Source organism: Nothobranchius furzeri, chromosome 5, assembly GCF_043380555.1.
Source record: "Nothobranchius furzeri strain GRZ-AD chromosome 5, NfurGRZ-RIMD1, whole genome shotgun sequence".
NCBI classification, from domain to species: domain Eukaryota; kingdom Metazoa; phylum Chordata; class Actinopteri; order Cyprinodontiformes; family Nothobranchiidae; genus Nothobranchius; species Nothobranchius furzeri.
The window spans coordinates 60356970-60383127 of NC_091745.1; the positions used below are offsets into that span (position 1 = coordinate 60356970).

Below are 26158 nucleotides of genomic sequence, written 5' to 3' on the forward strand. Positions count from 1 at the left end.
CACTAAATACAGAAAATGTCTGTAAAAAGTTTATTTTAAATCAAAAGAAAGTTCATCAAAATCAAAAATATCTTCGAACACTCTGCGAGGCTTGGAGACCCCTTCCTCCTCCTCCTCCTCCTCCCCCACAGCGGAGCCTTTCACCTCCTTCTCCTCCATCCATGTTACTCCCCCACCTCGGAAGGGCCAATCAAGCTCCGCTTCCCCCACCTCCCCCACTCCTCCCATCTGCAAATCAGCTGAGTCAACGGGCAAAGACTTCCACGAAGTCCCTGTTGTGGTTGATGTGGTGGGCGCCATCTTCTTCTTGAGTTGGAGGACAACTTTTGTTTTAGGATTTATTGTCCAAGATGTGCTGCTCATTACTGGTGTTTCTGGAAAAAATTCTGGAAAAAATTCAGATCTTAGTTCACCTCTAGCTGTGCTTCAATAACATCCCAAAACTTCCTGTCTAAACAGGAAATAAACTCATAACACACATTCAGTTACTCCTACATGTGATGCAATACTTTTCCTGTATTACAGTTCTTGTTAAAATTATTACAAATTTCATTAAATCAGTAAGACTGAGGCATTAAAAGACTGAAGTTGAAAAGTCTAAATTAAATAAATATCCAATAAGGATTTTGTTTAGGGAAGGTATGTAGCAAACACTTTCAGTCCTGGTATAACAAGTCAGGGCAGGAGCAAAATTACATGTGTAAAAATGTTTCAATAAACAAGATAAAGGTCAGATAATTGAGCTTAACCTAAGCTTAAGTAAAAATAACCTGCAAGTTTCACATCAGCATTAAAAATTTGTATATTTTCCTGGGTTTCCAGGTTTTACATGCTTGTACAGCTGAGACTCATCTGCATAGAAACTATTCTGATTGGGATGGGTAAGAGGAGGTATGGAGAAAATAAGATGACCAAGGACTCATCCCTGTGGTACTCCAGATGATCTGTAGTTCCAATCACAACAAAACTTTAGGTTTATGGGTGTAGTAAGTTCATTTTGTTGGTGTCTGGTCATTAAGGTCCCCAATCCCAAATATTTTAGATGTTTCTTGGGTCCTACACAATGGATTTGATTCAATGTGATTAACATTCTTCTGCAGAACTTGATATTCTGCTGTGAAAATAATTAAGAAAAAACCAATGAATTCTAGTTCATGGATTTAGGTGGATGTCCCAACAAGTTCATACTGAAGTCAAACCTTAAAACACTTGAGAGCTTCACCTCAAATCTCACATACTTCATTACAGCAGTAAAAGGTTAAAGCTGCAATCCAGAGTTTCCCCCTTTGTGCAATTATGATTTTTTATTAGAATTTTATAAAAGGGATAGTTAAACCCTGTACTGTGACTCAAGGTGTAGGCTTTCCAAAATAGGCCCCTGACACAATACACCACATTACTACAGGGTGTAAGACGCTGGCAGGGAAAGCATACATGGAACGCCACAACAAAGTGGATGACATGGTGTGTACAGCATAGCTATTCAATTCCAGGCCTCAAGGCCCAGTATCCAGAACATTTTATTGGTTTCTCTAGTCCAACACACTAGATTCACTGGTTGAATCATCTGCACTGCAGCTCATCAGGTTCGGCAGAAGCCTGTTAATCACCTGCTGATTGAAATCAGGTTTGCTGAAGCAGGGTTAAAACCAAAACGTGTTGGATACCAGCCCTCAATGCCCAAAACTGAATAGCCCTGGTGAACATCTGTGCAGAGTATAGACTGGAAGCCCCAAGGTCAAAGTGGGAAACATCCCCTAAAGCTGGGCAGACACTGTGTGACTTTTTCACTCATAGCACTCAGCTTCAGCTCAAAATGTACGACTTCCTCGCAGAGCAGAACTCACGAGTCATGTGCTCACACAGTACGACCCAGTTCTCGGACGCGAGCCGACTGCTCACACCGTCTCTGGTCAGGTCCCTGCTTTCTTTAAAAATGCTGTAATCGTCTTGCTTCTAAAAAAAACGAGTCTCGACCCCTCTCTCCATAGCAGCTTCAGACCCATCTCTAAACTTCTGTTCATCTCCAAGATCTTGGAAAAGGTTGTGGCTAAACAACTCACAGCTGCTCTTGATGAACATAATATCTATGATAGTTTACAGTCAGGTTTTTGTAGAGCTCATTCTACTGAAACAGCTCTTCTTAGGGTCTCTAATGACCTTCTGACTCAGTGATGCAGGGGACTGTTCTGTTCTGGTCCTGCTGGACCTGACTGCAGCCTTTGACACTGTTGACCATCACCTGCTACTGGAGAGGCTCAGAGACTGGGTAGGCCTATCAGGATCTGCTCTGGAGTGGTTCTCCTCTTATCTCTCTGAGCACTCCTTTTCTGTGGCCGTCTCCAAGTTTAGGTCCTCCACCACCTCTCTTACCCATGGTGTCCCACATGGTTCTGTGCTGGGGCCTCTGCTCTTCCTCCTCTATCTGCTTCCTCTTCAGCACATCCTGAGCTTCTTCAAATGAATCTCCTACCATCTTTATGCAGATGACATCCAACTGTACATCTCCTTTAAGCCCCATGAGATGTCTAAGCTGCAGCTGTTACACACCTGCTTAGACTATCAAAACCTGGATGGCTGGGAGCTTTCTACAGCTGAATGAAGATACGACTGAGATCCTCATCTGTGCCCCAGACAAGCAAAGTCAGAAACTCTCTTGATCAGCTTGCTTCTCACACCAAACCTTCCGTCAGGAATCTTGGCATGACCTTTGACCCAGCTCTCACCCTGGATTCTCATGTCAGTTCTTTTGTTCGCTCTTCCTTCTTCCATTTCAGGAACATTGCTAAGCTGAGTCCCATTCTGTCCCGCTCTGAACTTGAGACAGTTATCCACTCCTTCATCTCCTCATGCTTAGACTACTGTAACTCTCCTTTCACATGCCTGAGCAGAACCTCCCTGAACCGTCTACAGGTGGTTCAGAATGCTTGTGCTCGGCTTCTGACCAAGTCCTCCAAACACACCCACATCACCCCGCTTCTCCTCCAGCTTCACTGGCTGCCAGTCAACTTCAGGGTTCATTTCAAGACCCTGGTCCTGGTCTATAGGGCCTTACATGGACAAGCACCATCTTACATTGGTGATCTTCTTAGTCCCTACACCCCCAGCAGGTCCCTGAGGTCCAGTAACCAAAGCCTACTGGTTGTGCAGCACCAGGCTAAAGACCAAAGGTGACAGATCATTTGTTGCTGTGGCCCCCAGACTCTGGAACTCTCTCCCCCTGAGCCTGAGATCAGTGGACTCAGTGGTCTCCTTTAAGAAGCAGCTGAAAACTCACTTGTTAAGTTCAAGTTCAAGATTATTTATATAGCGCCAAATCACGACAAGAGTCGTCTCAAGGCACTTCACATAATAAACATTCCAATTCACAGTTCATTAAGCCAATCAGAAATAGTGTGTCCTATATAAGGAACCCAGCAAATTGCATCAAGTCACTGACTAGTGTCAGTGACTATACAGCAATCCTCATACTAAGCAAGCATGCAGCGACTGTGGAGAGGAAAACTCCCTTTTAACAAAAAAGAAACCTCCAGAGAATCCTGGCTCAGTATAAGCAGCCATCCTCCACGACTCACTGGGAGCGAGCAGACAGAGCGAGCACACACACACACACACACACACACACACACACACACACACACACACACACACACACACACACACACACACACACACACACACACACACACACACACACACACACACACACACACACACACACACACACACACACACACACACACACACACACACACACACACACACACACACACACACACACACACACACACACACACACACACACACACACACACACACACACACACACACACACACACACACACACACACACACACACACACACACACACACACACACACACACACACACACACACACACACACACACACACACACACACACACACACACACACACACACACACACACACACACACACACACACACACACACACACACACACACACACACACACACACACACACACACACACACACACACACACACACGCTTTTGTATGACCTTCTTCACCATCCTCTCTTTATTCTGCTCTCCCCACCTATTCCACCTTCCTCAGGATCCACTGATTTCCCTCTTTCCTGTTCACTCTCTCTTAACATTTTTTTATCACAATTGTCCATTTTTGCTCATTTTAAATATATTTTTAAACATTTTCTAAATGCTTTTTTACATTTTTACATTTTTTTGTTTTTGTGAAGCGCCTCGTGATTTTTATCTTGAGAAGCGCTATAGAAATTATATTTTCTTCTTCTTCTACGTGTGGCATGAACTACCGCAGCTAAAAAATAGCCAGTGGATGACACAACACGTTGGAATTACAAACACGAAGAAGAAAACCCCGAAAGTAAACACCAGGAAAACGAAAGACACACGTTCGGTTCAAAACAGATAAGCGCCTGCATGCTAACAGCAATAATGGCCGTGAAAACAAGGCGTTTGTCTTTGGCTCTTCTTGCCATCATGTGTGTCAATAAAAAGAAAAAGTTGTTTGTCGCTTCCGCTTCCTTAAATTCCACCCCTGCTTTCAGGTTTGCGCATGAGCTGTGAGCGGTTCTGATACTTTTTGGGTCGCAGCTGCTCGCAGCGCTGCTTCAACAGTGCGATACCCTCACGAGGGACGAGCAAAATATCAAACACACACAAGTCCGTGCGAGCTCACGATTGCTGATCGGTAGCTGGTCACTTGGTGTTAATCGCCTCTCGTAACCCCCTGTATACTACACGACGCTCAGCGCAAAACTCGCCCCGATCTTGTGGATTCTCGCACAAGTGGAAAATTGGCTCAAAAAAGTGAAAAAGTCGCACAGTGTATGCCCGGCTTAAGGTGGTAGAGAACGAGCAAGCCACACTCCTGTGGGACTTTCAGATCCAGATCGACAAAACGGCGATGAATCAACGGGACATTGTGGTGGTGGACAAACAACAGGACAGCCGTTATGGTTGATGTAGCAATACCAAGTGATGGGAACATCAGGAAAAATGTCAGACATCTCAGTCCAGAAAAGTGCGGTTCTATAGGAACAGCTACAATACTAGAACCCTCAAGCTCCCAGACCTCTTGTAGAGGACCTGAGCTTGGAAGGATGAGACCACCCACAGAGGGTCAGGGATTTATATATGTAGCAAGAGGTCTTGCTTCTGGATGTATCTACAGAATGGGTGTGTTAAGGTGCAGATAGTGCAGTCAGATTTTATATATATATATATATATATATATTTAAATCACATCTTTGCACAGACAAAAATAACTTACTAAAGCTGGTTTAGAACAGTCACAGACCAGGGTAAGTTGGTGTTGACAAAGCTTCACCTGAACAATGTTACACAGGTCCTTCTCAAAAAATTAGCATATTGTGATAAAGTTAATTATTCTCTGTAATGTACTGATAAACATTAGACTTTCATATATATTATATTCATTACACACAACTGAAGTAGTTCAAGCCTTTTATTGTTTCTAATATTGATTTTGGCATACAACTTATGAAAACCCAAAATTCCTATCTCAAAAAATTAGCATATTTCATCCGACCAATAAAAGAAAAGTGTTTTTAATACAAAAAAGGTCAACCTTCAAATAATTACGTTCAGTTATGCACTCAGTACTTGGTCGGGAATCCTTTTGCAGAAATGACTGCTTCAGTGCGGCGTGGCATGGAGGCAATCAGCCTGTGGCACTGCTGAGGTGTTATGGAGGCCCAGGATGCTTTGATAGTGGCCTTAAGCTCATCCAGAGTGTTGGGTCTTATGTCTCAACTTTCTCTTCACAATATTCCACAGATTCTCTATGGGGTTCAGGTCAGGAGAGTTGGCAGGCCAATTGAGCACAGTAATACCATGGTCGGTAAACCATTTACCAGTGGTGAGCACTGTGAGCAGGTGCCAGGTCATGCTGAAAAATGAAATCTTCATCTCCATAAAGTTTTTCAGCAGATGGAAGCATGCAGTAATCCAAAATCTCCTGCTAGCTAGCTGCATTGACCCTGCCCTTGATAAAACACAGTGGACCAACACCAGCAGCTGACTTGGCAACCCAGACCATCACTGACTGTGGGTACTTGACACTGGACTTCAGGCATTTTGGCATTTCCCTCTGCCCAGTCTTCCTTCAGACTCTGGCACCTTGATTTCTGAATGACGTGCAAAATTTGCTTTCATCTGAAAAAAGTAGTTTGGACCACTGAGCAACAGTCCAGTGCTGCTTCTCTGTAGCCCAGGTCAGGTGCTTCTGCCACTGTTTCTGGTTCAAAAGTGGCTTGACCTGGGGAATGCGGCACCTGTAGCCCATTTCCTGCACAAGCCTGTGCACGGTGGCTCTGGATGTTTCTACTCCAGACTCAGTCCACTGCTTCCGCAGGTCCCCCAATGTCTGGAATCGGTCCTTCTCCACAATCTTCCTCAGGGTGCGATCACCTCTTCTCATTGTGCAGCGTTTTCTGCCACACTTTTTACTTCCCACAGACTTCCCACTGAGGTGCCTTGATACAGCACTCTGGGAACAGCCTATTCTTTCAGAAATTTCTTTTGGTGTCTTACGCTCTTGCTTGAGGGTGTCAATGATGGCCTTCTGGACAGCAGTCAGGTCGGCAGTCTTATCCATGATTGCGGTTTTGAGTAATGAACCAGGCTGGGAGTTTTTAAAAGCCTCAGGAATCTTTTGCAGGCGTTAGAGTTAATTAGTTGATTCAGATGATTAGGTTAATAGCTCGTTTAAAGAACCTTTTCATGATGTGCTAATATTTTGAGATAGGAATTTTGGGTTTTCATGAGCAGTATGCCAAAGTTATCAATATTAGAAACAATAAAAGGCTTGAACTACTTCAGTTGTGTGTAATGAATCTATATGAAAGTCTAATGTTTATCAGTACATTACAGAAAATAATTAACTTTATCACAATATGCTATTTTTTTAGAAGGACCTGTAATCGTCCAACATAACATAATGAAATGTAGCAAGTCTGGAGAAACCAAATAGCATCAGTACTAGCCACTGATCCCATCTATCAGCATAGTGGTGGAGGGCTGATGGTTTGGGCTCTATCTCCAACCACCATGAATGCCTCTAGATACCAACATATTCAACATTTGTCGAGCAGCTGAAGCTTGGACCCGACCAGCTGGACTCACCTGCAGATTCTTCAGAGCCACAACTGGAATCACAGCAATCACAAACAGAGTTCGGCCCAAACAGCTCCACCCATCTGAAAACATGGAGTAATTAATGATCCGGCATGTTTCAATCCCACAACTACTTCCTGCAAAGATCTGACCTTCTAGTGTTTGAGTCATAGTTGCAGGACTTAGCTGTTGGTGTCGGGACCAGACTGCCTACAAACATGGTGCAGTGCATGTAGAGCTGCTGCAGAAGACACAAGCAGGTAAAGGGTCACACCTTTAACTTAGGAGGAGAAAGTGAAACTAAACATTCTGCTCACCTGAGCCGCCATCCCTTTGAACAGAAAAGCATCAACAGAGAATCTCACAGCGTTGTTTCTGTGAGGGATGAATCTGGAGTGGCTGCTTTTGCTTTCCACCATACATCTTCACCATCAGAAGGAAAGACAGAAGTCAGAGGTGTCAAAAATGATAGTCTCCTTCATAGAATTAAGCCCAGATGGAGATTACCCAGAGTTCTTTATGACTGGATACTGAGGCTTGGAGGTGTGGGACTTCTCAGAAGTTGCATAACATGTGTGGATGTAAAGTCTTTCGTCATTGGACAGCGATTCGGCCTTGGCCTCAAAGAACATGGGTTCCCCGAGAACATAGTCAGGCTGAGAGGTCTCCTTCCACTCAGCTGAAGTACAAGAGAAACATTTCATCTTACTAAAGGGAACCCAGATGGTCAAAGAGTTTTACTTAAATCATTAAACTAAAATTAAACTATTTAAGTCCAAATCTGTGTTTAAGATGCTCCTAAATAAATTAATAAAATGTAATGTTTTCAATCTAAATGTGACTCCCTGAATTAGACTAAAATAATAGTTGTGTGTGTTCTAGTTTTACCAGTTTGTGGCGTCAGAACAAATTTTGCGGAGTTCCTCATTTTTTTCAGGACTTTGCGCATCTGCACCTTTGGTGTGTATCCAATTTTATACGAGTAAACAAACCTAAAACATAGAACACGTTAAGAACACGCTAAAAGAGGATTTTAGCGTGAAGAAGAAACACAGCTGGATTATTATTCTGGATCTGAACTCACCTGTTAAAATAACAAGCAATGGGCAGCTTCAGAGGCGCCATCCTTCTGATTGGTCCTTTACGTTTTGGTGGGTCATAATGCAGCAGGTTAAAGTAAACCATCCGATTACCAATCATCTAGAGGTGATGTGAGACTTTATACTAGCATCCAGCATCTGGGTCCAGCAGGAAGCTCTAGACCAGATTCTGGGTCCATGCTGAACTCTAATCCCGTAACAGCTGATGTAAACCAGAGTCTGATGTCTAGCATAGTAACTATTTTATACCAAATATTCAGGTTAATTTTTTAATTCGTTTGTTCCTTTGGTAGCTCCAACTGTTTTAACATTTATACTTTAACCATGCAACAATTTATTTAGCCTTCAATCCCAAATCTGACAGATAACATGACCAAGGGTGCCAAAGAGTAATCTCGCCTAGGCACCAAATCGCACCGGCCCTGCCGTGACTTACCGTGCGCTTGGTACCACACCTCTCCAGCTCGTACTCAAAGAGCAGGTGATGTTCTGTGGTTCGGCTGACTTGGCAGGTTCCGAGTTTCAGGTGAGAAACCGGATCACCGAAACCCAGAATGCTCCGGTCTACCTGGAGCTGCATCTTGTTCAGTTCGCAGGAAGTCTTTACGGTAACGGCGGACATGCTGGGCGGGCTGGTGTCGGGCATCACCGGTAGCAGGAGCTCCCGGACCGGCCCAGGTAGGGGCTCCTGTCCGGTCCCTCTGGCCGGGGAAAAGTACTCCTTGTGGACCAGCGGCAGGTCCGAGTCCATGTACATGGGGAGGCTGAGGTACTTGTGCTGCAACAGCGCCGGTGTTTCCCTCCGGTAAACGTTCATCAGCTGATCGGTTCGGTTAGAAGCTTCAGCCATTAGAGGGCCTCCTTCCGCGGAGAACACGAGGAGAACCAGGAGGAGCTTCATCATATTTTTACTTGTTTTACTGTCTCTGATCTGGAGTCTAATCTGGAACACCTGGTGGAGAAAAGCAGCTCCATGGCTCCGCCCACCGGCTGCTGCAGGTACTAATCTGAAACCTGTGACGTCACTTACACACGCCGCTCTAAACAGCAGAACGTGGAGGAAAAAATACGAGTTTTCATCTCATTAAAAAAACTCATAAATTATATGAGTCACAAACAGGTGGAATAGTTAGTCTTTGTTGTATAATGGGTTTTTATTAATAACATCACAAATATATTTCATGGACTCTTGACCTCTGACCTTAATCTGAACCAGTTCCTGCGGGATTTTGGATGATGTTCTGGCTTCTGTTGTTCCTGGGTTTCTGTAGAAAAGAGGACGTGTTGCTTTTTTAGATCTTTTAGCATTCATGCTCAGACAGGTCCTATTGAGGTGATTTCTTTTGCTATAAATAATCTGGTTAATCCCAGGTAACTCAGGATTGCAGTTCCACTCTGGACCACATGAAGCCTGCATGATGGATTTAGTATAACTCAGGTCTTCTGTGTTTTAACTGATGCATTTGCTGATCTGAAAGGTTTAGTAAGGGGGAACACGTGTATATATTTGTGTGTGTGGTGTGTGTGTGTGTGTGTGTGTGTGTGTGTGTGTGTGTGTGTGTGTGTGTGTGTGTGTGTGTGTGTGTGTGTGTGTGTGTGTGGTGGGGGTAATACCACATAATTGTTTTATGTTTCAGAGTCTTAAATCTTCCTTATCAGACTGAAACAAATGGAAGCAGCTGCAGCCCACTCTCTCGTTCACCAGGCCGAGCACTCAGTGAGCAGGGTGAGTAACGTGACAGACCAGAGGGGGGGAGCGGGCCTCGCAGCTCTGTTGCACAGGTGTGTGTTGCAGCACTCGTTGGTGAAGGTGAAGTTGAGTCCCATGGCAGACCTCTCACCTGTGATTCCACACAGAGCCTGCAGGACACAGCTCTTCTCGTACAGCACCACATGGAAGTCTCCTGAAAGTTCAAACATCAGTTTAATGCGTGCACGCCCCTCTGCTCCCCAGTCTCTCTCACTTTCACTTCTGACCCATTTAAATGTGGCTTGGCGACTCGAGGCGCTCACCTTTCTGACCTACGGCTCTGCTGGAGAGGCAGAGCTGCCCAGGTGGACACCTGAGAGGGAATCTGATGCAGTCCAGAGGTGAGATGGCAGGAAACACACAGGTGTAGCAGAAGAGGGTCACTAGAGGACAATAAGGTTGGTTAAAGCATTATAATACTGTTAGACATTTAATATGATTTAAATTAAATCGGCCTTAATTTAGAGAAACTGTGTTTTTAACTGATCTGCAGCAGTCAGAGTGATGTCATTTTGGAGAATCGGGTTCTCTTGAAGCTAATGGCTAACGGAGCTAAACCCTTCGAGCTAGCGCTGCATCATGTATTTGTATTTTGACAGAATAATTCAATGTTTGCTTATTTCAATGCTGAAGCATGAGTCAGTTTTCATTCCCAGATCTTAAGCAGCTCATAATCAGCAGCCATGTCTGCAGTTACCATAGCAACAACAATATTTCATTATGATGGTTAAATGCTCTGATTAGCTGTTAGCTTGACTCTCTGAATGTTCAGGTAAGATCTGCTGCAGGTAAGACAAACCATTCATTTAGGCCCATGTTTGTTATTGCTGCCTAATTTAATGACATCTGCAAAAGAAGTTCATAAAGTCATTCAAATCCCCAATTTTCTAAATAAATAAGGTCAAATATTCTAAAAGGAGAGTCTTTAATGTTTAAATTAATTTTTCATTTAGGCAAAATAAAAAAAAGAAAGTGATGAGTGTTTTCTACAGAGAATATGAATAATAACCTAGTTACTGCAATTAAATTGCTTTCCCCCCCAAAATTCTTAATTTTTTTATTTCATCTAAATTTAAAATCTCAGTCCGTTTGGTATTTCAGAAGTTTCCTGATAAAAACATTTAAACTGATAAATAAAACATAAGTTTCCATTCAATGAATTCTATTTGTATTTGGTTGGGTTTATAGTTTTTCTGTCACTCACCTGCAGCTGGAAGTAAAAACAGGCAAATCAGAGGACTCAGAAGCTTCAACATCTCTGAAAAATTTCAAATCCTCCAGCAGCTTGATTTATATGCTGGTGTTTACTGAAACCCGTCAGCTGTTTTCATCCCGAACAAAACAAACAAACCAGCAGCTTCAGTCAGATCCAGGAATCATCACAGGAATCATCAGCATCGCTGTTGTCAGCCAATCAGCTGCTGCTAATAACACACACACACACACACACACACACACACACACACACACACACACACACACACACACACACACAGGTCTGGTTCTGCATCCGGTTAGGATTATAATCCTGTTTATTTTCTTGTGGGTAATGAAGTTGAGGAGGCCATATTGAGATTATTAAATCTTTGTCCTCCTAATGAGGGACGTTGAGTGTTTGGGGAGGACAGTCAGCTGATCTAAAGTCTCATGACTGAAGTGAGACGGAGCCACAAACTGCTGCTGCTTGTTAATGTTGCTCAAACACAAAGAGTCTGATTTTACAACTACATTTACTTATTTTCATGAGAACTTTTATGGTTTGGTTCTGAAAAATCATCACTTTTCCTCCAGGTTTAATGAAATAATGGTTTCTGACCAGGTCCATCATATTGTGAAAGTATTTTATCTTGAATATAAATGAAAGGAAGATATGCCTTTGGTACCAGGGACCGCCTGTGGATCCACTCATGTGGACTTGGGATTATGGAAAGACAATAGTATCAAAAAGATATATAGACATGAGATGTTGTCAAATCAGGTTCTTATATGCAGAGGACTTTAAAAATGGACTCCGTGCTCTTGTCACCATCTTGAGCCAAACCAGGTTTGGCTAAAATGTTTTAATTAAACCATAAAGATCCTTTAAACATCCAGATCAGACCGGTTAAGACCAGACTTTTGTTTTTCTTCTCTGTGTTGCTGTGATGTCATTATTAATAAATAATATCAAAAACACAAGGTCCTGCAGAAAGCAATCCTCACAAGTAATATATGTGTTTCTACAACATATGTAAGGTTAAATAATATGTGCTACATATAAATCTATGTTCTTTTTTATTCATCACTTTAGTGTTATGTGTTTGTGGGACTTTAACAAACTAAACAAACAACCAAACAAACAGCTGACAGGTGCATTAGGCAGAAAGACCTCAAAAATAAAACTGAATCTGGACGCTCAGTGCTGCTCAGACTCTGAATCAGAGCTGAGATCTAAACATCTCCTCAGCACCGCTCTGCCCTGGGATCAGATCACACATGAAACACATGTCAGCCTGATCGAACCCCCCCCCCCCCATATCCACCAGTCATGGCCATGCTCTCTGCAGCGCACTGTTCTTGTAGGCTGGAAAGATGGATCGGGACCACAGACGTCCTCTGAGAGGAACAAAAACCAGCAATAGTCAGGTGGACTTATCCTGATTTACTTAACTTTCTGTTCACCATCAAAATCACACCAATTATAAACTCCATGGAGGCAAATTCAGAAGAAAAAAAAACCTACTCAGAGGTGTGAGTTCTGTGAGATTTGTGTTTGTGACAAGAATTATAATTAGCAATAATTATTTGTGTGTGTGTGTGTGTGTACATACTAAGGACCATTTAGAACATTTTCTCTACGAAGTGAGGATATTTTTTTTGGTCCTGACTTTTTTAGAAGCTTACCATTAAATTTTAGAGGTATGGTGTGAATGAAGTTTTAGTTAAAGAGCAAGTCAACCCCTACCAGAGTCTAACTCCACTCTCACTTCATGTTTGAAAAATGCAACACATGCTGTTGCCTGGCAGACCGAGAAGGCGGAGCTGCTAACAAATACACACAAACACAGGCTCACGACAGCATTGTGACATCATAATGTACCAGTTTACATCATAGCATACCTCTTAGCCAATAGCTGTGGCAGATTTAAATTAAAATACAGTGCAGAGTTTTTACCTGACAACGGCACAACACTGACAGTTTTAGGCAGAATATTTAAATTTTAACTAAGATGCACTGAAGTGCCAAATTATTGACGACACGTGTCTGCAGCACGATTAGACACTCTTTTATTTAGATTATCGGCAAAAAAAAGTTGATTTGGGGGTGACTTGCTCCTTAAGTTTAGGGTTAGAAATATATCAGCATTGGTTAGGGTTATATATGCAGTTACCAACATTAAGTCAATACAAAGTCATAATATGGATAGAAATACAATATTGTGTGTGTGTGTGTGCGTGTGGGTTTTCTGCAGTTCCGTCGAAAGTTTAGGTTTATTTATTTCTCACCGTTCCTCTGGTAGTCCAGGGTCTCGCCCTCCCCTCTTCCTCCTCCTGTTCCAGCTGTGCGCTCCGCAGACGGACCGGCGCCCCGGTATCGAGTCTGCCGAGCAGGCGCTGTGCCCGCTGGATGGACCGGAACACTACGTCTTGCCAGGACTGCGAACCGATCGGGACAGAACCAAGAGGAACTAACTGGACCTGCATACTTTACCACTCAGGTATTCAGACTGACAACTTTGTTAGATGTAGTTTCTATGGCAACCGGATGCTGAAAGTTGTCCGCTGATTGTTTGCTGAGGAGAATTTGCTTTAACCTTCATAATGCATCTTCTTTTCTATTATTGTACCTTAAAGTTGATACGGAAGCCCGCTTCTGCCAGGTAAAAAAACAATCATGCAGTTATAAATTTTCTTAGTGGGAGAAAAACACTTTCTAAAAAATTTAGGCCTCCTCAATGTCTCCTGTTAATGGTTTTTTAATGCCATAGATCAATCGTTGCATGAAAAATAAGGTCAAACTCCTCCACATCAGAGTTTTATTCTCTTGAGTTTAAAGAAAAAGAAAGAAGTTTCCAACAAGAATAACACCAAACACGTAAAACTGGAAATAATTCAAAAAGTCAAATAAAAAAGGAATGCTTTAAAAGCAGAAAATGTTTTTGGTTGTTTACCTCCAAACACGCACTGTAAACTACACACATACAAGAACTTAACCTGCTTGTTTACCACACACACACACACACACACACACACACACACACACACACACACACACACACACACACACACACACACACACACACACACACACACACACACACACACACACACACACACACACACACACACACACACACACACACACACACACACACACACACACACACACACACACACCTTAATTATACCTGTTAGAAATGTTCTTTAATTAAATCCCGGCATGATAATGATCACAATTACAACTAAATAAAAGGAGAAGAATCTGTTTAAGATTGAGTCTTGAACTTCCAGCTGTGTCTGCACATCTGGAGCTCCATCTAAACACAACCTTTATGGATGATGGAGATATGAATCATAAATAAACCAGATGATTATCACAATAAATATGAAGAGGAGGAGTAAAAGGTGCAGCTCTTCCTCCTCCTCTTGCTGCTGCTCCTCCATCACAGAGTGTGTTTGACGGCTGTCAGAGCGTCATGTTTGTTCTGAAAGTTCTGCTGAAGCTCTCGAAGAAGCTGGTCCCGCTCCTCAGAGTCCAGCAGGATTTGCTGTGATAAGAAAAAACAAATGCATTGAATTGATTAATCACAGTTTGCAGAATTAATTAGAACCCAGTTTTCTGATATGATTTAGTAATTTACAATCTTTAGATGTTCTGAGGTACAAGACTCTTATTGTGAAGGATTATATGAAGTTCTGAGTTCTGCTATGGACGCTACCCTCAGATAGCTCCTTGTACCAATAAAATATATCATTATTTCATCATCGTTTGTTTTGCCTCACATGAGGACCGATCTGGGAAAACAAAATAATATTCCTTTAATTATTTTCAGCCTGAAAACAGTTTTAACGTCTTTCATTATTGAACGATTCAGAAGCGACCCGGCAGAACCAAGTAAGATCTTCCACAACTAACCTAAACCTTTTATTCTTCTTCAACAAAGATCATGTTAAGTTGATGTTATGTCCGAGGAGCTTAAATGAAGGAACGCTCACTTCCTGTTTTATTTTACCTCAATGAGTTTGTCCCTCTTCACCAGAATGTCCCTCAGCTTCCTCTCCTCTCGCTCTCCTTCCTCTTGGTTGTTCTGCCAAGTTCTCTCAGCCTCCTTTCTCTCCTTCTCCTTCTCCCTCAGTTCCCGCTGGAGGTCTCCGAGCTGGGCCGTCAGAGATGAGAGCGCCTGACTGTAAGTAACCTGCTGCGTCTGAAAGGAGAAGAGCATCGGATCAGCGACTCAATCGCCTCCAGCCTGCTGACCTCAGAAGAGCCAGCAGCTTCTAAAATCTCCGGAAACGTCGGCTCACATCTCAGAGGGATGGATTATATGTTGGATTCAATGAAAACCTCCAGTTTTAGGTCAATAGCATTTCTAAAACTCCAGTTTATTGATATTAAAATTAGGGCTGGGAAAATTAGCGTGTTAATTATTAACGTTAATTTTGTTATTTTAACGTGTTAAAAGTAAATGACGCAATTAATTTGACCATCTCTCCAACCCGGAGCCACCATTCTCCAAAATTTCTCATATTTCCCCTGGGATAATATTGCTAAACGATTATTTACTGAGCCCAAAAACCGATCAAACCTCTACCCATACTACGGACCCTCAGCATCGAGGATTCTTTTGTGCAGAGAAGATGAACAGAGGCGGAGCGCTTGTTCGCTCCACCAGCATCTGCGGCTTGCGCACAGCCACAGTAACATTCTCAAAGCGGTGCCACCAAAATAAATGTAACACGCGATCGTTCATAACTGCTTTGGCACTTTCTGTGTTTTATTATTGGCTGACGCGCATTGCTGCTGCGCTCACCACCCGTGCTCCACGGCCGCAGCCAGGCAGCGTTTTTTCTGGAGAACTAGATCCTGCATCTCCCTGTGGCTGATGCAGGACCAGAGACAGACAGGACAGGATAAAAGTCAAATAATAAGAAAACAAAACAAAGAGCTTGGAAAAGAAAATGTAGGTAGATTTATCCCACTACATGTTTTAACGTTATAAAGTAAATAATATTTATAAGCTCATAATATTCATATATTCCATACAATTCAGATCACCTTCAAAACTCCGTCCCACCCAGGGCCGTATCAAAGCATTTGGGGGCCATGCCAGCGAGGTGTCTCTTATTTATTTTTTGGGGAGTTGGCAATCCTAGTTCAACTGACGCTGTGGAAAAGGACATTTACATTAAATAACATAAGGTGCTAGATTTATTTTCTGTTCGTTGTTTACACAATAGACTTTTTCAAATGTTTTTGAACAGAAACTGGATTTGCTTTGAGGTTTTTCTCTGTTAAAGACAGTATTCAGTGATTTTACACACTTCAACAAGTTAAAATGAACCTCATATTTTTGCACGTTTGTTGCTTGCCTTTTATGGTAAAAAAAACAACTAATTGTGATGAATTTTTTTCAGATTTTTAATTAATTTATTTATTTTAATCGATTCCTGGCCTTAATTAAAATGCAATAATGAATTAATTTTCCTCATTTCAAAATTTTTGTTTTGATTTAAATTTGTTCGACTTTTGCTTTTCTTGAATTTTTTCCATAGTTATTTTGAAAAATTTAAATTTAGTATTTTAAATACATTATTCTTACTTTTTAAAAGAAATAATACGGAAAAAACTTTCATGAATTCCAGAATTAATATTAGTGTTAAATCTCACTTTTATTAAGCTTTTAAAACTATGTAGTTTCCTCATTTAGGGAAAACTTGTGAAGTTTTATTTTTAATGTAAATTACTTGACAGAATAGCTCTAATTTGTGATGTATCTTAAGTTAGATCTGAATATTTAAAAAAAACAAAAAATAAGTCTCATTTTTGTTTTGAATAAATAAAAAAAAATCACGTCTCACCCGTTTCTGCTCCTGAATCTCCTGCAGGGCTGCCGTGAGCCTGGTGACCTCCTGACACAAGGTGGGGCTGTTTTCTTCTCCATCTTTGAATAAAACACCTGCTTCAGCTCCGCCCTCTGATGACTGCTGACCAATCACAGAGCTGGAAGGAGCCTGGAGGAAAAAAAAGACTCTTTAGAGTAAAAAATAAATAAATAATTGAACTAGAGAGATCATTTATAACAATTTGTCCCAAATGTTGAACATAATGGAAGGAAAAGTTTACATTGGCCAGTGAGAAATAAAACATTCATCCATCTGAAGTCCAGCTGACTGAAGGTTTAACTGTAAAATCAGACTTATTGTGTGTCTGTTCTAAAATCTCGTTTAAAGACCTACTTTTGTGGTGTGGCTTTTGGACGGTGTCTATTTTACTTTATTAAAACTTTTATATGTTTTACCCGTTTTTAATGACCGTGCCCCGTGCAACTCTTTGGTTAGCTCTCATGCAGTGTTTAAATGTGCTATATAAATAAAATGGAATGGGTGTGGTAAATAAATAAAGCCCCAGGGTGGAGGTGTTTACCCACAATGCACTGCTGCACAAACAGCTCATGCATGCTGTTGGTGGTTCAAACTGATTTCAGATCTGTTTCTTTAACCTTTTTATCTTCCAGCTGCTGTCTCAAGTTTCGGATCAGAACTTCCTTCTCCTGCAGGACCACTGCCAGGGCTCCATCTCTCCGTCTCCACAGCTCTCGTTCCTCCTCCACCTCCTTCAGCAGACACTCCTTCTCCCTCAGAGAAACCCGCAGGTCCTGGAAGCAGGAAGGACTGTTTTAAACCCTAAATCTGTCTGAGCCCGAGGGGTACGGAGTCGGGGCTTTACGTTGATGACATCCTGGTTGCACTGCAGAACCGTGTTGAGGGTGTCCAGGTCCCGCTCACGGTCTCGCCCAGCCTTCCTCAGTGCCTCTACCTCCTTCTCCAGGTTCTTCTCTCTCTCCATCCCATCACGCCTCAGAGTCTCCAGAACCGCCTGCAGAACACAACCCTACGCGTTTATGCAGCTACCCAACTGTCAGAACTTACTGATGAGTTTAGGGATGTTCCTGAGCCAGAGAGACAAAAGGAACCAGAACTCCTATCATGAGACATTCAGCCTCAGAGACTAAAGTCTGTCTGCTCGGGCTGATATGCACTCCAGGCAGCTGCTGATATCTATGAGTAAACAAAGCTTCGCTGTATAGTAAACAACCAGAACCGGGTCGGCTCTGACCTTGTTGTCAGACAGAATTTCCTTCAGATTCTCAGACAGTTTGTCAGTCAGCTGGGCTCCAGCTTGGTCCTGCACACACAGTCTTCGGATCAGACCCAAACACTCCTGGAGATAGAAGATTTCACCACAACAGTTCAGAACAAACAATCCGAGGGGTGCTGATGCAGCAATCTGATAACGATAATGATGATGGAGACTGATCATCTCAGCTCAGACTAAGTGTCGGTTTGGATTTATTTAATTTTTGTTCTTTTAAGAAGTTTAAAGAAGATCAGAAATCACAGAAACGTTAAAGCTGCTTCTGGTGGCTCATTAGCATCACTAGGTTAACCACTGGTGGCTTGTTAAGGTCACTATGGTAACAAGCCACACGTGTCTCTCACTTCCCGAGTCTTACAGCAAGTCAGACTAAAACATGAGCAGAAGCTCTGATGATCAGAACCCAGATTTTACACACGCCTGGTCAGTGCAGCTGACAAACACGCTACATTTTATTAGCATTTCATTGAAATACCCGGAGATAGCATCTGTAGAGATGCACGGATCTCTGGTTCCGGTTGGTTATAATCCTGCTGATTCTGGCTGTTTGCTTTGAGTCCAATGGTCTGACGGTCCGTGTTGTCTCTGCTGTGAATCATTAACACATCAGCAGCTAAACCAAACCGAGTTGCAGCTTGGGGGTTTGGGCCTGCAACTTTAAGGTCGAGCAGCGGATTCTAAAGCAAACAACATTCCAGCAGCTTTGAGCCAGAGCTACCGGAGCCACAGAGGATTCCTGCCTCACCCACCTGGATCAGACGCTCCCGGCTGTGCAGGGAGTGGGCCAGGCTCTGCAGCACCGAGCTGCCACCGCCCTCTTGAGCCAGCTGGAAGGAAAAGAGAGGAACGTCACTCATGTCAGCTTTCGTAGGACTTCAGAGAAGTCACTCACATAAACTAGAAATTTAAAATCATATACTCAAAACGAAGTAGATCTGTTTACAGTGCACCTTCAAATCCAGACGTATCTTTTACCATCAGAGTTTCAACCATCTGAAAACAAAACAGCTGGTTTCTCTTTAAGCCTGAAGCTGGGAAACGTGATCATTTCATGAGAATCTGAGATTATTCAGGTTCCTTCAGCTCCACCAATTTTTACCTCTGCAGGAAATCAGAAGGTTCTGCATTTGAGAAGAGTTATCCAGGAGAACCTCACTGACTAAATTTATACCCGCTGCTTCATTTTATCAGGGCAGCTTTTATTCTGACAAGTCAGCTTTTATTCTGACAGGTCGGCTGATGGGCATCTTGCAGCACAGCTGAAGACTCTGTTACTAATGACGACCGAACCCTGGGGCGAATGCCACTGGTTAAGGGAAAACACACACACACACAGGTGTGTGTGTTTACCTGTATTCATGAGGAAATGAAGACACACCTGTTCATAGAGTTTTATTTGGGCTGAGTCAGCACTCTGGCTGCATTATGGAGCTATTTGGACCAAGTAAACCTGCTTTTCTGGATTAACAGAACTTTTTACTTAACATGTCTTAAACCTCTCGGCTCAGATTGGGTTTATTATTTAATTAATGTCAGTATATATTCGCTATAGGAACTTGTTATAGAGTAGAGACCATGGAGAAGAGAAAGCCTTCAGCGCTGAAGACGAGCATCGATGTTTCTGTAAAACATCTCGTAAACATCTAGAACCTCCTTTTCTTGAAACTTCAGGAAATGTTTGATGGATGCAAATCTATAACTTATTCAAGATGGCCACCACACCTGCATGTCTTTAGACAAAACCAAGGCAAGGTTCACCAACTCCCTCCAAAGTCAAAATCCTCCAACCGGAAAATTGTGTTTGATGATAAACTTATCAGAACCAGTTCGGGTGAATGTTTAGAGGTGTCGTGGTGGATTTATTAATTTTTTCCCCGTGTCCTGTCTGGCTGTGAAGCAAACAGAATTGACGTCTGAATGCTGGTGACAAGCCTTACAGATTTACTCTCAGGTGGTGCGCCTGGTACTTAAAGCTTTGTTATCGTTTTGGATGCTTTAAAATTCCGACCAGACACGGAGACAGAGGTGAACGAAAAAAGACGAAACAAAAGGAAGGGATGAACAAGAGTCTGCTTCTAGACCTGCAGAGAGAGAAAAAACAAACAAAACAAAAAAAAAAAGGGGGGGGACACAACAATACAACTAGAGCAAGCCATCACTGGTGGTGGATTTAGTTCCACCAGGGTTCCTCGTCCTCCTGCTCTTTATGCTAAACTAACGGTCAGCCATAGAATGTACGAGAGAACGAAGAGAAGACTTACGAAGGTCAGGTCCTCTGATCCATTGACTTCAGCCGGGTTGTTTCCTCGTTCGGCCTCTAGGGTTCTGATGCGGGATGCAGCCTGGTCCAGTTGGGCTCGTAGGTGTTCCATAACATTCTGAACCCTTCCAGTGTAGCTCTGAAACAACAAAATAAGATTTCAGTAATCTAAGACGGACCGCTGATCTGTGCTGCTCCAACTCTAGCTCATCCCTTCTACCGGAACAACTCAAATCAGACGGAGTAAAAACAGATATGTTAAAGTCTAAAGTAAAATCTTTCAAAATGAAGACTTCAGTAATGTTTGGGAAGGCAGAGGCTTCAAGGCCAACACCAGGGTTAGAGCCAGCGTTCATTCATAAAGAGGGAGGAGTTTTATTATTCCTGAGACATCTTTTCAACACTCCTCGTTGGCTGTCACGTCATGTAGAACGCAATAAAAGTACAAATAACTCAAATGCTAGGGTCGGCATTAGTGACCCACGCTGGAGTTGGCGCTAGCGATCAACAGTAGAGTTAGGGATCTACACTAGGGTTAGCGTTAGCGACACTGGGGTTAGTGTAAGGTGCTCACACATGAAGCAGATACTCACGTCTCGATGAAGCGCCATGAACTCATCCCTCATTTCCATCAGGACATCTCCATCCATTTCATCCCTTCCATTTTCCACATCCACTAAGTCCAGAACTCTGCTCACATTGGGTGATACACCTCCATTAACTCTTTCACTGAACCTTCCGTCCTTTCGATCCAGAACTGGGATCCTGCTGCCTGAAGGCGAACTAACTGGTTTCCCTCCAATGCTCCTCAGCTTCTTCAGGACAAAGTTAACGGATTGGTCACCCGGCGTATCAAACGGGTTTTGGCCATCGATGGAGTCCAGAGACTGAACGGACTCTGTACGGGAAGATGCTTTTAAGGATAGACTGGACCCAGCCAGCGAAGCCGGACTGGAGCTGATGGATGGCTCCCCCTGCCAGTGGAGGGGCAAGCTCTGGGATTTGTCCCGCGACAGCCCCGACGGAGAGAACAGCTGGAAAGGCAAGTGACGAGGAATCCCACAGACAGACTCATAATCGGAGTCAGAAACCCGTAAAGAGTCGCAGCCTTCACAGCCCTTACCCCTCCTGCACCTTTTACCGGTTCTGATGAAATACGGACAGGCGTCCCACTTCTCGGACCAGCATTCGTACTCCGAGAGAGCCATGTTGTCTTTCAGCATGTCCCTGTAGCCCTCCTTCTCCTTCTCTTCTCCATCATCCTCGCTGGTGCTGCCCCTGTTCTGGAAGTCCTGGGGGTGGCGGTGGAGGTAGTTCTGGTGAACCCAATGTCTGATTTTGTCCCTCTCCTGAGTCAGCTTCTGAAGGCGCTCCGATGAGAGCACCTTGACCCTGGAAATCACTGTGTCGAACTTAAACACCCGCTCCAGGGCAGACACACATTTCCCACAAACAAACTCTCCCACTCCACCGCCACGTGGTACCGACCGCCTCAGAATGTGCGTCAGCACAGCTAGCAGGTCCACTGCTTTGGACGGGGAGTTCACGGACACCTGGGACTTGGACAGAGACACAGAGGACCCCAGAGACAAGGTGCTACCTGAGGAAAAAAAGAAGTTTAATTTCTGAGTTACAGAATTCCAGACACTTCCCAACATTCCAGCCTTACCCCAAGGGCTGCTCTGAGAGGACCAGGGCAGGCTTCCACTTCTCAGGGACTGTGTTGGGGTGTGAGACAGACCAGTCCTCTTGTTTTGTCCCCCAAAAAGCCATCGCCTTTGGTTTCCCTGGAGATTGCCGCCACATATTCGGCAGAGGTCATTTCTCCCTTTGCTGGACATCACGGAGGAACAGTTGACCAGTTCTGCTCCACAGGTCCAAGGGTTGAGGAGAATTCTCTGTAAGACAGGAATTTCGACACCATTTGACCAAGATATTGACTGTAAGATATCTGTAGAAGACTCCAGCGCTGAACAAAAACACACAAGGGCGTCAGTTTGTTTTAAAAATTGCTGGGGACAATAAAGTAGGCTAGCACAGGGGTCGGCGGCTCTGGAGCCGCATGCGGCTCTTCCATCCATCTGATGCGGCTCTCTGTGCTTGTAAAATAATGAATGGATATTTAAATAAAAAGCTTTATATTTTACTGCATTAACTTTACATTTGTATGCCAATTCTAAATGTAAAGATTGTCTGCGTAAACCTGAACAGGTCCAACCCGGTCTTACTGTGAGACCGGGTTGACGCGTCACGCTTGTGCGTAATCATAGGCGCTTCCTGAGCTGGAGGATGTCAGATTCTGGGCTTCTCCTCAGACATGTTCCTGGATGCGTCGCCACATTGGAGACAGGAACAAGCACTATTCAGCCAAAGTTTCAGAATCAGGTGTGGCAGTGTGAGCATCCTGTCACAGTGTCCCGATAGATAATGCGCCCTGGCTACTTAGCCAAGGGGTTGTCCCTTTGGCTGACTGGTTAGAGCGTATGACTCTCACCCGGGAGTCTGGGGATCGAATCCCGCCCGGGCCCTCGTTTCTCCACCTTGCCACATTATTGACGGATAAACTCAAGGATGCTGGTTGTTTTGAAAGAATTACCCCAACAAACTTTGATGCGCATGGATGTAATCGTTAAGCACATCGCAGAGGTAACTTGATTCCCATCAGAACATCAGAGCTTTATACTGGACACTGTGTTCAGCGCGGCTCGGAGCGCCCACGGTGGACAGTGGGCTGAAGATCTGAGGGGTTCGCAGCGCAGTGCAGAACCACGGCGCATGCGATAAGATTTCCTCCCACTGAAGCGGTCTGGAAACCCGGTCTCTCTGAGGGATGTGTCACTTGGAAAAATGTTCTTTTTATGAAATTATGAAACTTTGGCTGAACAGCGCTTGTTCCCGTCTCTAATATGGAGACGCATGACGCATCCAGTCTGAGGCAGAATAGCTCTTCAGCTCATAAAGCACCCGTAGAGACATTTGATTACGCACAAAGTTTATGTGGAGCAGAAGCGGTCGGGCCACGGCAGGTGAAATGTTCCTAGCCTACATGAAGTGTAACATTAATATGTTACTGGACACGCTGGTCTGGTTGGTTAGACCAGTGTTTGAAGTGGAAAACACACACACACACACACACACACACACACACACACACCAATTAAAATAATGCTGATAGCGTGGACTATAAGACAGGGGATGGTTTACGTATTTAAATGATGATCAGGCTGCTGTAAAATGTAATCTCCATCCACATCCAGACAGAATTATCCACTATTCTTTCTCTATTTCCTCTGCTCTTGTCTGGGCTGACGTAGCTGATGGTGCGCGCGATGCGCCTAACTAGCGGCTGATGCACATTTTACGCATTTGGAGAGGTGGGCTGGATGCTTTGTTTTTACTGGAAGTTGGTCCACTTAACGCACAGGTGTAGACTACATATTAATGACAACTGAATGAAAATTAAATTGTGAGTTTTTCTTTCATATTTTAGAAATAAAAATGACGGGGGAACACATTTATGACGCCTTTTTAAACAAAATTTTCTAGCGCATCCTGCCTGCTTCACTAAGTCACTGCTTATTAAGGTCTGTCCAAAATTACCGTGGCCCACCCAAAAATGAAAACCTGGCGCCGCGCCTGTTATAAACCTCTGCAAATGGTTGTTCTTCACTTTATCAAACTCAGACTTTGTACAGCTTCTGTCAAGATGTAAAATTATGAATTCAGTCGAGCTCTTCCGTCCCTCCCTCTCCTGCTCTCCTGGAAACCCGACATTGGCTGTCAGAAGTGGGAGGTGAAGAAGGAGATGAGGCAAACAGAGTGAGTGCGACATAGAGAAACCAGACTGGTGTGGAGGTGAGCAAAACAGAAGGAAAAGTGTGGGTGTTGAATCCCCCATGGGTGCGACGCCCATGCGAGCGACCGGTACCGGCTGCTGTCACCTGGTTGTGAGCAGCTCTCTGCTGTCTGAGGGTAGGCCCCGCCCACAACGCTGCGGCCGCTGTGGCTCCCAGTGTTTTCTTTACTGTGGGAAATGGGTAATTATGGCTCTTTGATGGGAACAGGTTGCCGACCCCTGGTATAAGATCTGAGCTGGTAAAACAAAAATCCTCATCAGCAGGCTTTTTTTAAAGTGTGTGTGTGTGTGGGGGGGGGGGGGCGCACAGCTGCCAATCACAAATTTTGCCGGGGACATGTCCCCGGCGTCCCCGGTTAAAATGACGCCTATGAAAACACAGACCTAATATAATTATATAATATTTAATTAAATGCATATTTATAATTAAAGAAAGTTTAAGAAATTATTCACTTAAATTATATATTCTTTTATTTCATATTTTAATCACAGAATTTTTTTTAATGCTTCGTTATTTAATACATTTTGGCAGGTCTGGGCTTGCGTAGAAGTCACTCTTCAGCCATGTATTCTGGAATTAGCCTTGCTTTGTGAACGGAGCTAGCAGGTCTGCTTTTATAAAAACTTAGTGAAGGTTTGTGCTACCACTAGGTAATTCACTTGATGAATAAAAGACTTTGATTGGAAATTTTCTTTATTCTAAACTTTTATTTCTGTTCAGACCTACATTTCTGAAATACACGCATAAAAAATCTGAAGTGTTTTAGCATCAACGTTCTGATGGAGGATTTTAAAACCTGAGGGCCGCATAATATCATCCCAGCAGCCGAAAAACGGCCCCCAGGTCACATTTTGGACAGCACTGGTCTAAAGTCAAAAGTAGAAACTCTGAGGAATTCTTTTGAACTTTACCCACAGAAGCTGAATTATGTTCTGTTTGAGAATTTTTCAACTGAATCGTGCTCCATTTTTATTTAGGAACCAGAACTTCTACCTAAAAGCTTCCGAAGCCGCTCGGGCTCTGGCCGATTCTCCGGTCCTTTCCGGGGTTCTGGGTGTTCCAGGGACGGACCGAACACGTCGCCCTGCTGCAGCCACGCTGTCACCGATTCCACATCAGCTGGTTTCAGCCGACCCGAGCGGAAAAACAAGCGGAAACTCTTCCTCCACTCACTCGATCTTTCACCTTCAGAAGTGATTTACATTCAAACAGCGCGAGGAGAGCGGAACCGAGCGGTCCAGTTCGGTCCGGTTCTGTTCCGGCTGTTTTCAACGATCCAAGCTTTTATTTTGAGGAGCGGCGAACTAACCTTTGAAGTCTTCCGGGGCTCACGAGCTCAGCTGGATCAAAGCTTCAAATCACGATGTTAGTGAAGAAACCGGAACTCCACCGGGACCGGAGCTGGAGCCGCGTAGTGACACACCGGAGCTCTAGGGAGGGTGGGGGAAGTGGGTGTCACCTTCCTGACGTCACTGGTCACACCTGTGGAACCCTTTTTCTAGTCATTGGGAGTAGCAGGAAAAGTCATGACATCAAAATGTTTCTATTCTACGATTTTTTTTTCTGAACAGCCTCAGCTTGGAGAAACAGTTTAGTGGATAAAAACCATTTTGATGGTAAAACTTTAAAAACATGGTGGTGACCATTTTATACAGAAAAGAAAACACCCACTTTTT

At 43.6% G+C, this 26158-nt stretch overlaps 3 protein-coding genes across 4 annotated transcripts; all 3 read right to left on the reverse strand.

Annotated features, from left to right (window-relative positions):
- Window positions 1–30: 30 nt before the first annotated feature.
- On the reverse strand, window positions 31–9611 carry zp3d.2 (zona pellucida glycoprotein 3d tandem duplicate 2). Its single transcript, XM_070551930.1, has 8 exons — window positions 8696–9611; window positions 8244–8359; window positions 8048–8151; window positions 7667–7838; window positions 7477–7582; window positions 7312–7400; window positions 7169–7242; window positions 31–386 (listed from the first exon to the last, which is right to left on the reverse strand). Exons 1-8 carry the CDS (start codon window positions 9161–9163, stop codon window positions 31–33), a joined length of 1485 nt encoding a protein of 494 aa, XP_070408031.1. The 5' UTR covers window positions 9164–9611.
- Window positions 9612–9756: 145 nt separating this feature from the next.
- Window positions 9757–11385, reverse strand: LOC107379099 (sperm acrosome membrane-associated protein 4). Its single transcript, XM_015949693.3, has 3 exons — window positions 11214–11385; window positions 10273–10392; window positions 9757–10163 (listed from the first exon to the last, which is right to left on the reverse strand). Exons 1-3 carry the CDS (start codon window positions 11263–11265, stop codon window positions 9958–9960), a joined length of 378 nt encoding a protein of 125 aa, XP_015805179.1. The 5' UTR covers window positions 11266–11385; the 3' UTR covers window positions 9757–9957.
- A 2945-nt stretch (window positions 11386–14330) lies between these two features.
- si:ch73-95l15.5 (myomegalin) lies at window positions 14331–25951 on the reverse strand. 2 transcript variants are annotated; one of them, XM_015949675.3, is made up of 11 exons: window positions 25792–25951; window positions 22295–22523; window positions 21219–22225; window positions 20627–20764; window positions 19115–19192; window positions 18327–18431; window positions 17937–18086; window positions 17710–17865; window positions 17069–17221; window positions 15223–15414; window positions 14331–14757 (listed from the first exon to the last, which is right to left on the reverse strand). In XM_015949675.3, exons 2-11 carry the CDS (start codon window positions 22464–22466, stop codon window positions 14653–14655), a joined length of 2256 nt encoding a protein of 751 aa, XP_015805161.1. In that variant the 5' UTR covers window positions 22467–22523; window positions 25792–25951; the 3' UTR covers window positions 14331–14652. The 2 variants fall into 2 exon arrangements, with proteins under 2 accessions (XP_015805161.1, XP_015805162.1); XM_015949676.3 differs by lacking the exon at window positions 25792–25951 and adding an exon at window positions 25476–25769.
- Window positions 25952–26158: the final 207 nt, after the last annotated feature.